Below are 15,354 nucleotides of genomic sequence, written 5' to 3' on the forward strand. Positions count from 1 at the left end.
CAAAAGGGGAAGGTCCTGGGGGAAGAACCCCTTGTTCTGTGCAAATGGGTCCCTTTAATCCTTGTATCCTTCCCTTGATTCAGACCTGGCTAAATTCCTTGGCTGGGGAGGAAAAGTACCATTGCACAATGGGCAGGAAGCACCAGCCAGCTGGCTCTGCTGGATCCCGGTGGCAGCCATAGTCTTTTCCTGCCCCTTGGGGCCACTGGTCACGGCTTGTGCATGCTGTAGACACCTCCAGGTGCCTGAGCCAGGACAGGAGGGGGTAAGGATGGGACATGTGGTGGGCCACACGTGTCTGTGGCTGTCGGGCTGGGGATGACACATTTAAGAACAAAATGGAAATGACTTGTTCTGATTTGCATCTTTGATGGCTGAGCCAAATGCTCATTCTATTTAATATTATTACTTCAGCCTATAGTAAAGCCTTTGACATTATAAAGGAAGAGAGAAGAAACAACACCAAATGAAGTCTGGGGTCTTGGCCTACAGAGTTCAGTCCTGGGGCCTTCCAGAAAAAAAAAAAATATGCCTTTTGTTGCCCCATGGCTTTACTCCAGTCCCATGTGGTGGCTAAACCTCCCTGAAGAGAAACAGAGCAGGAAAGAGAGAGGTGGCAGGGTCTTGGAAAAGAGGTAGATCTGACAGTTTCGCTTTTTAACTCACCTTTCTTCACGTCCCGGACAAGACTCCAACTGAAACAGGAGAGTTCCTGGATCTCCTCGCAGGATGTGTGACAGGGGTGTGGCTTGCTTGTTCAGTCACCACCACTGCTCAAGCCCCTGATGGGAGGGGGAGCACACAGACAGGCAGGTGCAGGAGCCAGGACAGCACTTTGGTCTCCAGACTCATGATAGTGTCTAGTGGTGCGTGCTTGCACCCAGTGTTACAAAGTTCTTTCCACTTTGCCATCACAGATGGATTATGTTAACCAGCTCAATGGACCCTCTGCCTTTTTGCAAGGGCAGAGGGCCAATGTGACAGCTTTCTGTATCCCAGATCTCACCCAGAAGAATTTGGTCACACACAGGCTTGAAGGATGTGTAATAAAGAGGAAAGAAACACAAAAAGTGTCTCAACAGTCAAAGACAGGTTTATTTTAGAGAATAAACCTGCGAGGGGCTTCTGAGTGATTTTTTTTTTTTTTTTTTTTTTTTTAGTCAGGAGGATTCTCTCTTACAGACTAAGAGTATTTATTGTTTTCTTAGGGTGAGAGAGCTTTTCACAAGCATGGAATGTTTCTGTGTAGGGGAGAAGTTTACAGCAGGGCTGGAATGTCTCTGTTCAGAAGGGAGGTTATCTTGGGGCTGACATCTCTCCGGCCACGGGGAAGATTATCTCGAGGCTGTTATGTCTCTGGTCAGAAAGGATTTGGAATTTTTCTGGTCGGAAATGTTATCTGTGATTTATGGTCATGCTGACCTTAGCCATTAGGTTGATGCCCTTCGGGATTTAGGCAGTTTTTGATCTAGGTGAACTTTAAAATAAAAGTGCTTTTCCAAGATTGCAATGCTCCTGCTCTGTCAGGATGAATGCAAGATTTTATTGAGTGACAGACGTAGCTCTCAGTGGGATGGATGAGGAGCTGAAAAAGGGGGATAAAGTGGGAAGATAACCTTCCCCTGGAGCTGAGCTGTCAAGCAGCCAACTTCCCCCACCTGAACTCCACTCAGCATTCAGACGTTCCTCCTGTCCTTTTTTTCTCTGCTGTGTCATTCTGCTGTCCATCTGCTTGTTTTGTTTCCTCATCTGCTTATCTGCCTCTGGATGCTAGGGTTTAAGGTTTATGTGTGTACAGGATAGGGGTCATGGTGGACCAAAAGGCAACTTTTGGGGCATGAAAACAGGAATGTCTGTTCTCATTTAGGGCCATTGTATCCAGGCTTGAGGGTGAGCCTTTTCTGGGGAACTGCCCTCTTTCACCCTGTGTTTCCCTTTCTCCTGTCCATATCACTTCCATTGTGCACTGGTCCTGCCCACCCACTCTTAGATGCCCATGACCTTACTGACTACTCTTGTCCCAAGAGAGGACACCTGCAGCCCACCCCTCTCTAATAGCTAATTATCCCTTTGTCTTATTCATTCCAGGTTTTGGAATATTGGAGGTATTGCTGAGTAAGGTCAGCTCCACAGTCACATTAGTCGTTAGCCTAAATCCTACCTTAAATGAATTGCTCAGACTGAGCTCTGGGTCATAGACACCTATACCTATTATGCTTCCTTGGCCCTGTATAAACTGCTCTAGAATATTTCTCTGTCCTTTGGGAAAACCCAAAGTTGCCACTCTGTCTTCCCTTAAGCTGGGATTTTCTGGGTAAGATTTTCTTGCCTGAGTCTCCCCTCCCTTCCCCTACTTGCTGAGATGGGTGCACTTTTACAGGGCATTACACAGAGCATTACACATGGATTGGGGATCCACCTGCCCACCTGGAGTCCAATTAGGACCTACAGAGTCTCCATTACAAACCCAGATTCTCCTGGGACAGGAGTAGAGGAACCTTACCACAGAGGTCCAGAGTTTCCTATTGCCAATGTTAGTCAGCTGAAGAATGGATAAACAAAATGTGGTATATCCAAACAATGAACTATCATTCAGCCATGAAAAGGAACAAAGCATTGACACTGGTACTGAACATGGTTGATCCTTGAAACCATTATATTAAGTAAATAAAGCCAGTCACAAACACCAGATATTTACATGTGTATTCATTTGTATGATTTGTCTAGAGCAGGAACGACTCTTGAGATACAAATTAGTTTAATGGTTGTTTAGGGAGTAGAGGTGTGGGATAAAGAGCTTATGTATGGGAGGGTGATGGCTAAAGGGTACAGGGCTTCTTTGTAATAGATGAAACACCTCAAATTGACTATGATGATGGTCACACATACCTGTAAACCTATTAAAATTCATTGAGTCATATGCTTTAAGTGGGTGATTTTTGTGGTATGTGAATTATATCTCAGCAAGGCTGTTTAAAATGCAAATTGGTATGGTTCTACTAGATTTATCTCAACCTCATTGCCACTAATTTTGGGTCATTATACTCACTGACCTGCCTCTTTCCCATGATTTCTGTTGCCCAGATGTACCAGTCTCTTGCAGTCCTGAGTTTTAGTCCTGACCAGAGTTTTATTTTGAAACTGTCAACACAGTTCCTCCCTGTAACATGGTGTACCAGGGGCTTAGGTAAGGAATGGGATAATGATGAGTTAGGGCTGGGTGCGGTGGCTCACACCTATAATTGCAACATTTTCAGAGGCCGAGGCAGGTGGTTTACGAGGTCAGGAGTTTGAGACCAAGCCTGGCCAACATAGTGAAACCCTGTCTCTACTAAAAGTACAAAAAATTAGCCGGGTATAGTGGCAGGCACCTGTAATTAATTCCAGCTACTTGGGAGACCAAGGCAGTAGAAATGTTTGAACGCTGGAGGCAGAGGTTGCAGTGAGTCTAGACTGTGCCACTGCACTCCAGCCCAGGCAACAGTGCCGGACCTCATCTCAAAAAAAAAAAAAAAAAAAAGACTTAGTTCTGGACATTTGCAGTTTAAGATGTATGTCAAAGTTCAGGAAGGCAGGTGCATACTCTTCCTTTTACAGTGGTTTCACTTTTCCTCTCTCCCCTTGCCTTCCTGCCCTTCTGATCTCCACAGCTTCTTCAGTAGTGCTTAGGATCACTGTTTACACAACAGTTGGGTTGCATTTTAAAGCTTTCCTTTCCCTTGCCTCCACTGATTGTTATCTAGTATCTTTTAAAAGAGGCATAGTTGAATAAAAGTACTTTTTGATGGAATTATCAGCATAAAGTCCCATTTTCTTGATTTGTTCTTATTTGCAAAAATAATAAACATTTAAGTCAGCAGTGGTATGTAAGAAGTTGTTAGTAGTAACTGCTACTAATTATAATTAACATTTCTATTTTCCTGTTTCTCCTCTACCACAAGAAATAAACCCTACCAGAAAACTGTGATGCAGAGACATTTCCAAGAACCTCACTATGAGAGCAAATGATGCTTACCTGCCTTTACCTCACTACAGTAGGGTTTAAACAATTTAAACTTTTCCACAACAAAGCAGTTGTGCTCCATTGTGTGTACTTATATCTGGTGTTTCCTCTCCCTGGCCTGTAGAAGCTTCCAGGCCCTTGGATTCCATAATGCTGAACCTCAATTGTCACCTCCAGGGCCCTGGGATAGCACACTATACTCTCAAATGGCCTTTTGGCCCCAGTAACCAAGAGCTTCCAGGAGCCTCAGATGCCCTTTGTCACTGTGCGCCCTGTACTCTGGCCAAGCTATGTTCTTTCTCTTTGCCTTGCTTGCTGAGCTGGGAAGGCTGCAAGCCCATCTAAGTTGACAGTAGCCTCAAATTTACTTTCCTTTTGCTCAGAAGGAGGTTTGGGCTATTCCGGGAGAACAATTCCCTGCATCTCTGAGACCCTCTACAGCCCCTTTCCCAGATACCATGCTGGTGCCTCCCATGTGTCACACCTTCTCAAACCAGGCCAGGTGAGCAAAGGACATTAGCAGAGGAGATGTCTGAGCTACCCACACACAGCAGGTCTTCTAGGATCTCCCCACTCTGTGCTGGAGAACAGAGTAGGGACGCACTGCCTTCAGTCTGAGAAGAAACAGTCTCCAATGTGATTCCGAAGAGGAACTAGACTATCCTGCAGAACTGCAGTGACTTTTTGTTTGATCTTTTTGTATCTCAATCACTTTCAATGTACCATTGATAATGTCATAAAAGTGTACATAACGCTGGAGAGTGAACAGTCATAAATAACTTTTCCTACATTTCGGCCCCACCATTGACTCAGGATTAATAATCACTGTTTGACTGAGATGATTGTTGATGCAAATAGCATAAAATCAGAAAACATTTTTCAACTGCAGATTCTGAAGGAATATTCTTGCATACCACAGTTCTGCAGAAGATAGGGTAAAATGAGATTGAAATTTTAGAGAAGGTAAATGACCAATAATAATGGTTTTACAATTTTTAATTTTAAAGCATTTTTACTTCTTGTGTTTATTTTTTGTTTTATTTATATTTACATTTGTATGAATGTATAGGGTACTTTTTTTTTGAAATTTCACGGCATGTATATAATACATAGTATAGCCATCAAGCGAGAGTATTTAGGGTGTCCATCACCTGAGTACATAACATATCATTAAGTATAGTCATCTTACTCTGCTGTCAAGCATTTAATTTATTCTTCTACTTGCTGTATGTTTGTGCCCTTTAACAGTAAGATACTATTTTTTCTTCAAGCTTAGATTTTATTTTTTAAAAGTTTTTGTCCCATATTTAGATTCACAAATGTAGTAAAATGTACAGTTGTTTTATTGATCTATTTTTTACTTAGGATTCACCAGGTCTTGTATGTTAGATCTGTGAGGATTTTCCATTTTAAAGAAATAAGCTACATATTTATAAATCTCCAATTGAGTATAAGCCATTGAAATAAATAACAAGTTATGTATTAAGTATGTCTAATTGAATATAGTTATGCAAGTGGTTATTAGTGGGAAATTAAACTAGTTGCATACTTGTTAATACATGTAAATCATACACATGTTTATTTTTTAAAAACTTTATTCAGTATATTTTACATATCATAAAATTCACTGACATGTAAAATTCAATTATTTTAAGAACTTTATGCAGTTTTGCAGCCATCAACCATGAATCAGTTTTAGAACATTTCATTTTCCATATAAAGCTTTTATGTCATTTCAATTAATCTCTGTTCTCACCCACAGCTCCAAGAAACAATAAATCTCTGTTTCCTCTTTCCTGGTTTGCATTTCATATAAATAAAATCAAATATTTCATATAAATAAAATCAACGGTCTATCTCTGCCTGCATCTTTTAAAATACATATTTATAACAACTGCCTGCAACTATGCAGTTGAACAAGGCTAGAGAAAGTTATTCACACTTAATTAATGACCACCCAAATTAATGAAGGCTTACAAACTTCATGTTGGTTTTTCATGACTTTACAACTGCAATAAAAATATTTATTTTTGAGAGCTCATCAATGGTTTTTATATTTTTTAATGCCAGTGGCTGTTTTTTAATCTTCATTTTTCTTGATCCTGTTTGCAGCATTTGGCATAACTGGTAAGTGTCTACTCCATGAATTACTTTTTTCATTTAGCTTTCAGAGCATTCCAGTCTCATGGTTTAACTCTTGCCATTGCGGTCTCTCTCTCTCTCTCTCTCTCTCTCCCGCCTTCAACTCTCTCAAAGATTTGCTGATAACAATAATGTCAATCATGCATAATTATTAATACACATTTATAGGAAGAAAAAAGTTGTAAAAACTTTCTTTACTCTTTACCAACGATGGCCCAACACATATTCTTTGTACCTGGCTTTTATCACTGTCACATGCACTGTCTATCTGTGACAGTCAAATTGAAGTAGTAGTCAAATATGTGGATAAAATGTTTGAACTGAATACTCAACACGGAAAAAAATATCAATCTTGAGTAACATGTCTAGCTCAAGACAGAAGCATGTGACAATACATGTCAAAGACAGTTAAGTCTTGCTTTAAAATGAGAAGAATCAGGGGCCAAGCATGGTAGCTCATGCCTGTAATTCCAGCATTTTGGGAGGCCAAGGCGGGTGGGTTGCCTGAGGTCAAGAGTTTGAGACCAGCCTGGCCAACATGGTGAAACCCTGTCTCTACTAAAAATACACACAAAAAGTAGCTGAGCATGGCGGTGGACTCAGGAGACTGAGGCGGGAGAATCGCTTGAACCCGGGAGGTGGAAGCTGCAGTGAGCTGAGATCGTGCCACTACACTCCAGCCTGGGCAACAGGAGTGAAACTCCATCTCACAAAAAGGCAGGGGGCGGGTGGGAAGAATCAGAACACAAACAGCTGATTTTTTATTGTATGTATAAAACAAACACTCTTTCAGGACGTAGGTATGGGCAAAAATTTTATGCTGAAATTGCCAAAAGCAATTGCAACAAAAGCTAAAATTGACAAATGGTATTTAATTAAACTAAAGATCTACTGCACAGCAAAGACGCTATCATCAGGGCAAAAAGGCAATCCACAGAATGGGAGAAAATTTTTGCAATCTACCCATCTGACAAAGGTCTAATATCCAGAATGTACAAGGAACTTAAACAAATTTTCGAGAAAGAAACAACCCCATCAAAAAGTGGGTAAAGGATATGAACAGATGCTTCTCAAAAGAAGACATTTATGTAGCCAACGAACATAGGAAAAAAGCTCAACATCACTGATCATTAGAGAAATGCAAATCTCGTTTATGCTTCACAGAGTTCTCATGCTGTGTCTTTCAGCTTTATCAGGCCATTTATGTTCCTCTATAAACTAGTTATTCTAGTTAACAACTCTTCTACCCTTTTATCAACGTTCTTAGCTTCTTTGAATTGGGTTAGAGCGTGCTCCTTTACCTCAGTGAAGTTTGTTATTACCTAGCTCTGTCAATTAGTCCATCTCATACTCTTTCTAGTTCTGCACCCTTGTTGGAGAGGTGCTGCCACCATTTGGAAGAGAAGAGGCACTCTGACCATTTTGGTTTTCAGCATTTTTTTATTGATTCTTTCTCATCTTCGTAAGTTTGTCCAGTTTTGATTTTTGAGGCAGCCCTCTGATGACCCTTAGATGAGGTTTTTGTGGGGACTTTCTTTGTGGATGCTGCTGTTGTTGCTTTGTGTTTGTTTCTCTTTCAATAATCAGGTCTTTCTTCTCTAGGGCTGTTGCAGTTTGCTGGGGTTTCCTTTCAGGTCCTATCTACCTGGTTCGCTCCTGTACCTGAAGATGTCACTGAAGGAGGCTGGTGAACAACAAGATGGGTACCTGCTCCTTTCTCTGGGATCCCTGACCTCAAGGGGCACCAATTTAATGCCAGTAGGGACATTCCTGTATAGGATGTCTGACAACCGCTATTGGGGGGGTCTCACCCAGTTGTGTGGCATGGGAAACAGGACCCATTTAATGAGGCACTTTGTCCCTTGGTGGAAGGAGTATGCTGTGCTGGTGGGAAACCCACTTATCTAAGCTGCCCAGATTCCTCAGAGCTAGCAGAAGAAAAGACTAAGTCTGCTGGTCCACAAAGACTATAGCCACATATCCCCCTAGAGGCTCAGGCCCAGGGAGATCATAGTCCTGTCCCTGAGCCCCTGACTGGAGTTTGAGTTCCTGCAGGGAGGCCCTGCAGCCACCGTCTTGGCTGGCACCCCTCCCCCAAGGAGTTCAGATGGCTTAGACTGCAGGCAGCCACAGCAGTGGTGATGGCCACCTCTCCCCCTGGAAACTCAGGCTTAGGCTGATTTTAGCCTAGAGGGTATTGAGAATCAGTGCCTCTCCGTGGGTGGAACCCAAGGTCCCAGTAGCATGGGATCCCTAATAGGATCTTCCAATCCATGGGTTGCACATTTCCATGGACAAAGCATGGTTTGCTAGGCTGTATATCACACTCACTTATCGCCTCCCTTGGATGGGGTGGGGGCTCCAGTGCCCCATGTGGCTCTTTGGTGTTGTGCCACACCACACTGCTCTTCCTTTCTCTCCATGGGTCATACCAGTTACCTAGTCAGTCCTAATGACAGTACCTGGATACCTCAGTTACCAGTGCAGGATTTGATGACAGCCTCTGATCTCAGCTGCTTCTAGTTGGCCACCTTGGCCCCACCCCCCAATAATGAGCTTTGAAATTGAATCACTAATAAAAACCTACCTACCAGAAAAAGACCTAGACCAGACAGATTCACAGCTGAATTCTACCAGACATACAAAGACGAGGCAGTACAAATCCTACTGAAGTTATTCTAGACAAATGAAGGGGAGGAATACCTCCCTTACTCATTGTATGAAGCCAGAATTATTCTGATACCAAAACCTGGCAGAGACACACACACACAAATAAAATTTCAGGCCAATATCTCTGAGGAACATAGACACAAGACTCCTCAATAAAATACTAGGAAACCAAATTCACTAGCAAATAAACAGTTAATTTACCACAACTGAGTAAGCTTTATTACAGGATGCAAGGTTGACTCAACATATGCAAATCAATAATGTGATTCACCACATAAATATAATTTTTTTAAAAAAACATGTTGCCATCTTAATAGATATAGAAAAAGATTTCAACAAATTACACATTAAAGGAAAATATCTGAAAATAGTAAGAGCCATCTATGTCAAACCCACAGCCAACATCGTACTGAAATGGCAAAACTGGGAAGCATTCCTTTTAATTACTTGAACAAGTTAGAGATGTCCACTCTCACCACTCTTATTCAATATAGTACTAGAAATCCTAGAAAATCCTAAAGACTCCACCAAGGGCTCCTAGAACAGATAAACAACTTAAGTAAAATTTCAGGAACAACAATAATGTACAAAAATCAGTAGCATTCTGATATGCCAACAGTAGTCAAACTGAGAGCCAAATCAATAATGCAATCTCATTTACAATACTCACAAAAAGAAAAAATATATCTAGGAATACAGCTAACTAGATTGGACAAAGCTCTCTACAATAAGAATTACAAAACACTACAAAAAGAAATCAGAGATGACAAACAAATGGAAAAAATTTCATGATCATGGATAGGAATTATCAATATTGTTAAAATGGCCAGACTGTCCAAAGCAATTTAGACAAGATTCTGTGGTATTCTTGTCAAACTACCAGTGTTATGTTTCACAGAATTAGAACTAAACTATTCTAAAATTAATGTGAAACAAAACAAAACAAAAAAAGCCTGAATAGCCAAAGCAATCCTAAGCAAATGGAACAAAGCCAGAAGTATCACGCTACCCAACTTCAAATGAGACTGCAAGGCTACAGTAATCAAATCATAAAAAAAATTAAAAGACACATAAACCAATGGAAAAGGTAGAGAACCAGAAATAAAGCCACAAACCTAAAACTATTTGATATTTGACAAAATCAACAATAACAATGGTTAAAGGACTCCCTATTCAATTAATAGTGCTGGAATAACTGACTAGCCATATGCATAATATTGAAACTGGACCTCTTCCATTTGCCTTATACAAAAATTAACTCAAGATGGATTAAAATCTAAAATTTAGGACCTAAAACCGCAAAAATATGAGAAGAAAACATAGGAAAATACTATTGTGGACATCAGCCTTGGGGCCTTGGGAAATATTTAATGACTAAGGCCTCAAAAGCAATTGCAACAAACACCAAAATTTGACAAGTGGGACTTAATTAAACTAAAGAGCTTCTGCATAGCTAAAGAAACTATCTAAAGGGTAAACAACTACATAATGGGAGAAAATATTCACAAATTATGAATCTGAAAATGCTCTAATACACAAAATCTATACAGAACCTAAACAATTCACAAGCAAAAATAAATAACCCCATTTAAAATGGGCAAATAATACTAACAGACACTTCTCTAAAGAAGACATACATGTGGCCAATAAATATATAAAAAATACTCAACATCACTGATAATTAGAGAAACTCTACTCAAAACCACAATGAGATGCTATCTCCCACCAGTCAGAATGGTTATTATTTAAACATCCAAAGATAAGATACGTTGGTAAGGTTGCAGAGAATAGGGAACACTTATATACTGTTGTTGGGAATTTAAATTAGTTCAGCCACCGTGGAAAGAAATTTGAAAATATTTCAAAGAACTGTGAGCTACCGTTTGACCCAGCAATTCCATTGCTAGTTATATACCCAAAGAGGAATGAATTATTCTACCAAATGTTCATTGCAGCATAGCAATGACATGGAATCACAATATCAAAGACATAGAATCAACCTACATGCCCATCAAAGGTGGAGTGAATAAAGAAAATGTGTACATATACACCATGGAATGCTATGCAGCCATAAAAATAATGAAATCATGCCCTTTGCATAGATGCAGCTGGAGACCATTATCCTAGTGAATTAATGCAGGAACAGAAAACCAAATACAACATGTTCTCATTCACAAGTAAGAACTAAACTTTGGGTACACAAGGACATAAGGATGGGCACAACACACAGTGGGTATTATTAGAGGAGGAATGTCAGGAAGAGGGTGACAATTGAAAAACTATCAGGTACTATCCACTACCTGGGTGATGGGATCATTCATACACCAGCCATGGGTGGTACACTATTTACCGACATAACCAAATGTGCACATGTGCCCCTTGAACCTAAAATAATAGAAAAAAAAGAAATAACCATTGCATTTAGAAATATGAAAGTTACCAAAAATTTAACAAAGAGCATTTCTAGTGGAATTGTAGAGGTATTAAAGGCCAACGCAAGAGTAGTGAGCGTGAATTAAGTGGAGACATAATTATTTATGTGAGCATAATTTTATCCAGACTTGTTCAACTCTAAAGACTTATGCAGAAATAAAGCATTTTCATTCCACTAGTATGAAATGTAGTGAAAAGGCAAGTTTATAGAGACGGAACATAAATTAATTTTTGCCTAGGGCTATGGTTGGAAACAGGAATTATCTGTAAATTGACAAGAAAGATTTTATGAGGCTATGGATGAAAATACCCTAAAGTGATTTATGATGATGTCCTCAGCACGTTATTTAAAATATTGAATTGTATACAGTTCAAGTAGGTGAATTTTAGGATATGTAAAACATATATCAATAAAATATTTTTTAAACCCATAGAATGATTGCATCCATAAAAACCTAAGCCAGATGTTGCATTTTCCACTGCCAACCCCCTGTTTTGTACCCAATAGATTTTACATCAAATATACCTAATACAGAACTTGGAGTTCTTGGATTCAATTGTTTATGCTCAATTCAAAATTTATAAGGGTACAGCTTATCTCTTAGCTTCAAAATAACAAACTAATAAACTAAAATGCAAGGTTTTCATGAATTTAGAACTTTAGACCTAATGAATCTTATATTGAAAAATGGATTAATAAAACAAATCGACATTTTACTACATTCCTGATTTTAGGTAACATAAAATCAGGTTTTTTAAAAAAGATGTATCTAAACTTTTAAGGGAAAATAATATCTTATTATTTGTTATAAATTATCCCCTAATACATACTGTAGATTCTTGAATAACCCTCCTGCTCAAGTATCACATGGTCTGCTTCCATGTCTCATGTCCTTTGCAGGGACATGGATGAAGCTGGAAACCATCATTCTCAGCAAACTGACACAAGAACCGGAGAACAAACACCACATGTTCTCACTCATAAGTAGGTGTTGAACAATGGAGACAGATGCACACAGGGAGGGTAACATCACACACTGGGGCCTGTTGGGGATTGTGGGGATTGGGGAGGAATAGCAGAGGGTTGGGGGAGTGGGGAGGGATAACATTAGGAGAAATACCTAATGTAGAAGACAGGGGAATGGATGCAGCAAACCACCATAGCATGTATATACCAATGTAACAGTCCTGCACTATCTGCCTATGTACCCCAGAACTTAAAGTATAATAAAAAAATAAAATTAAAAGAAAACCTTTATAGTGAAGTGCTTATACCATGAATCATCATACTTTTCTCATGCCAGGGTTGCACATGTTCATTCACAGTTACAGTGGAATAATCCCAAATGGCTTACTTGGATTCCACCTATATTCTCTGCTGCCTCCATTGGGTAAGACACCCTTACCTCCTCCTGCTGATTAGAGCCTGTTTTCCTTAACAGTGCAGTCATTGTTCTTTGTTCCTTTGTTTGCTATATAATCCCTGGACAGAGGATTCTAACATGAACTGCAGCATCTTCGATTTCTGAAAACGCAAAACTGGGCCACTCTGCAAACCCGATGAGCCCAATAGAGGTGGGTTTTATATCCTCAGAGACATACATCCAGGAGTAATCTGAAATTTTAATGAACCGCTCTGGTGCATGGAATGAACTGGCTCTAGCACACCAATGCCAAGGGAACTTGTGAACAGCAGAGATGAGTCAGGCTTAATGGGGCCTGAAACATATAAAACTTGATAAATTCTAAAAATACAAAGTTAGGTTTATGACTTTGAAGAGAATCTGTACAAGTAAGTCGCTCTTAATTTTTTGCTTCCTTAGCTTTATGGTAAATCTACTTTTGGCAAACAGGTATTTTAACACACTAAAGTGGGTATACAGCTTTCAAAAATGAGCAGCAGTAAGAAGACAGAGATTGTACTCAGATATCATCGGCGTAAATGTCACAGACTAGCTAGAGGCTAGGAGCTCTGAAGGAACAGAGCTAGGTCAGACTTCAGGGAGCTTCTGGTCAGCCCAAGAAACTTCAAGCAGAAGTGGAAATAGATACTTTCTGCTATGAGGCTGACTAGCAGTCCCTCTTGGCTTTATGAGATGAGGGTCTTAGGCTCCTTTCACTTCATTCAGAGCACCTTTCTGGATCCAAATTTGATAGGGTAGACTTTGGACTGCAAATACAGAGAATACAATGGACATAAGTCATGAGATTCAAGCCAGGTGATTTATTTCATAGTTGAAAATCCTCAGCAGTGACAAGAGCAGTAGGAGAGAAATTGTGTTTGTTTCCTTCTTGGTTCAGGCCAGCTTCTGATAATGTATATGTTACTCTCCTCTCTCTGAGCATTAACATTCAAGGTTGTTAGAGGCTGGTGCTGCAGGAGAAAACAAAACAAAATGCCAGTGTTGCTCATGTTCTTTATTGTAGCTAACACATTCCTAACTCAAGTAATTTTAAAACTATGGGTGATTAAAAGCAAAAAAAATAAGAAAATAAAAATCCCAGAAAAATATTACCTGTTATCTCGACTGAAGTTACTCGTTTTATAACAGAAGTGACTTGTTAAAGTACACTGATTTTTTTATCCACATTTGGTAACTATTTAGGTCAATAAATAAAGTACTTTGGAAACTCCATTCTAAAAATATGCAGTGATTTTATTTTAAAACTAAAAGGTCATAATTCTAAGTACCTTTTTGTTAGATAACACCAATACATACATGTGCACACACATGCATGCATGCACATTGATGTGTCTATCTATGTAATGAAATTTTTTAATAATCATCATCCCTGGTGTTGGGACTAATGATGATTACTATTTCGTTATTTTACTCACATATTTTTAATCAATGTTTATTATGTGTTAGTGCTGTAATAAGAAGAATGATTCACACACTCACATACACACATTATGTATTGAATAAGAGAAGAAAATGATGGCAGATTCAAGCATTCCAATTTCTCTGGCTAGAAAAGAATTGTAACACCATTAAAAGTTAAAATCATTCTTTGGAACTTTAAAAAATGAAACCAGTTAAATATAAAATGAATTCAAAATGTTTGTTGTAAACGTAAGTATAAAATTAAAAATGACAAAATATTTTAAAACCAAAATAAATAACATTTAAAAGCAGAAATTTATTAACAGTAGGCTAAATCTAAAATCTCAATTACATAACAGAAAGACGAGTGAAGGGAGAGATTTATTAAAGGTAAAATATACTAAGCTTCCCTCATACTAAAAGGAGTCTCAAAATGCCTCTAATTCCATTTGTTCATATTTTGTATTTTCTACTTCTATTTCCATATTCTTTATATAAATAGCTCATCACAAAGTGACATAGTGGAAAATTACAAAGAAAATTCAATAAGGTAGTAAAATAAAAGAAGTAGAATTTAAGATATGCTAGGGCTCAGAAAGTATACCACTTGCATATCCAAGCTAGCTAAAAAGTAAATAAATTATGAATGTTACAACTGGATACAATGGACTGATAATTTAATAATAGATACTTAAAAACAATGGAAGTCTTCATATTACACTATCTTTATTCTTTGATATTTTCTGGGTATTTATCTGTCCATAACTGGACAATTGCTCACAGACATATATTCATACATACCTAAAAACTGGAAGTAGCATAAATATTCATAATAGACTTTTAAAATAAATGATTTTTATTTTAATTTGAATACTATATGCCACAAAATGATATGACTGCATTTAAGATATAAAATTTTGTCCATAATATTCTCAAAGTAAAAAAAAATATTTTTAATGCTTCGCTTAGAAAAATACTTGAAAGGTATACATATAAATTGTTGGTGGAAATCTTCATTTATTGTAATTATGAAAATATTTATCTTAATTCATGTATCTACCAAAATTTCTCAGATATTTTAATCAGAAAATATACTTTTAAAAAACAAGCAGGCTGGGCATGGTGGCTCATGTTTGTCATGCCAACATTTTGTGAGGCCAAGGCAGGAGGATCACTTGAGCTGAGGAGTTTGAGACCAGCCTGGGCAACATAGGGATACCCTCATATCTACAAAAAGTAATTGGCCAGGAGTGATGGTGTGTGCCTGTAGTCTCAGCTACT

The 15,354-nt window shown here is 38.7% G+C and overlaps 1 protein-coding gene across 1 annotated transcript in view; it reads right to left on the bottom strand.

The window, feature by feature from the left end:
• Positions 1–13,449: 13,449 nt before the first annotated feature.
• LOC116558305 (disintegrin and metalloproteinase domain-containing protein 5-like) overlaps positions 13,450–15,354 on the bottom strand; it is a 104,086-nt gene continuing 102,181 nt past the window's right edge. The window contains exon 21 of the mRNA XM_032288139.1: positions 13,450–13,622. Coding sequence (XP_032144030.1) covers positions 13,610–13,622 — 13 coding nt within the window. The 3' untranslated portion in view covers positions 13,450–13,609. The remainder of the gene's footprint in view (positions 13,623–15,354) is intronic.

Source organism: Sapajus apella, unplaced genomic scaffold (genome assembly GCF_009761245.1).
Source record: "Sapajus apella isolate SASKATOON/1434 unplaced genomic scaffold, GSC_monkey_1.0 scaffold21, whole genome shotgun sequence".
Taxonomy (NCBI): Eukaryota; Metazoa; Chordata; class Mammalia; order Primates; family Cebidae; genus Sapajus; species Sapajus apella.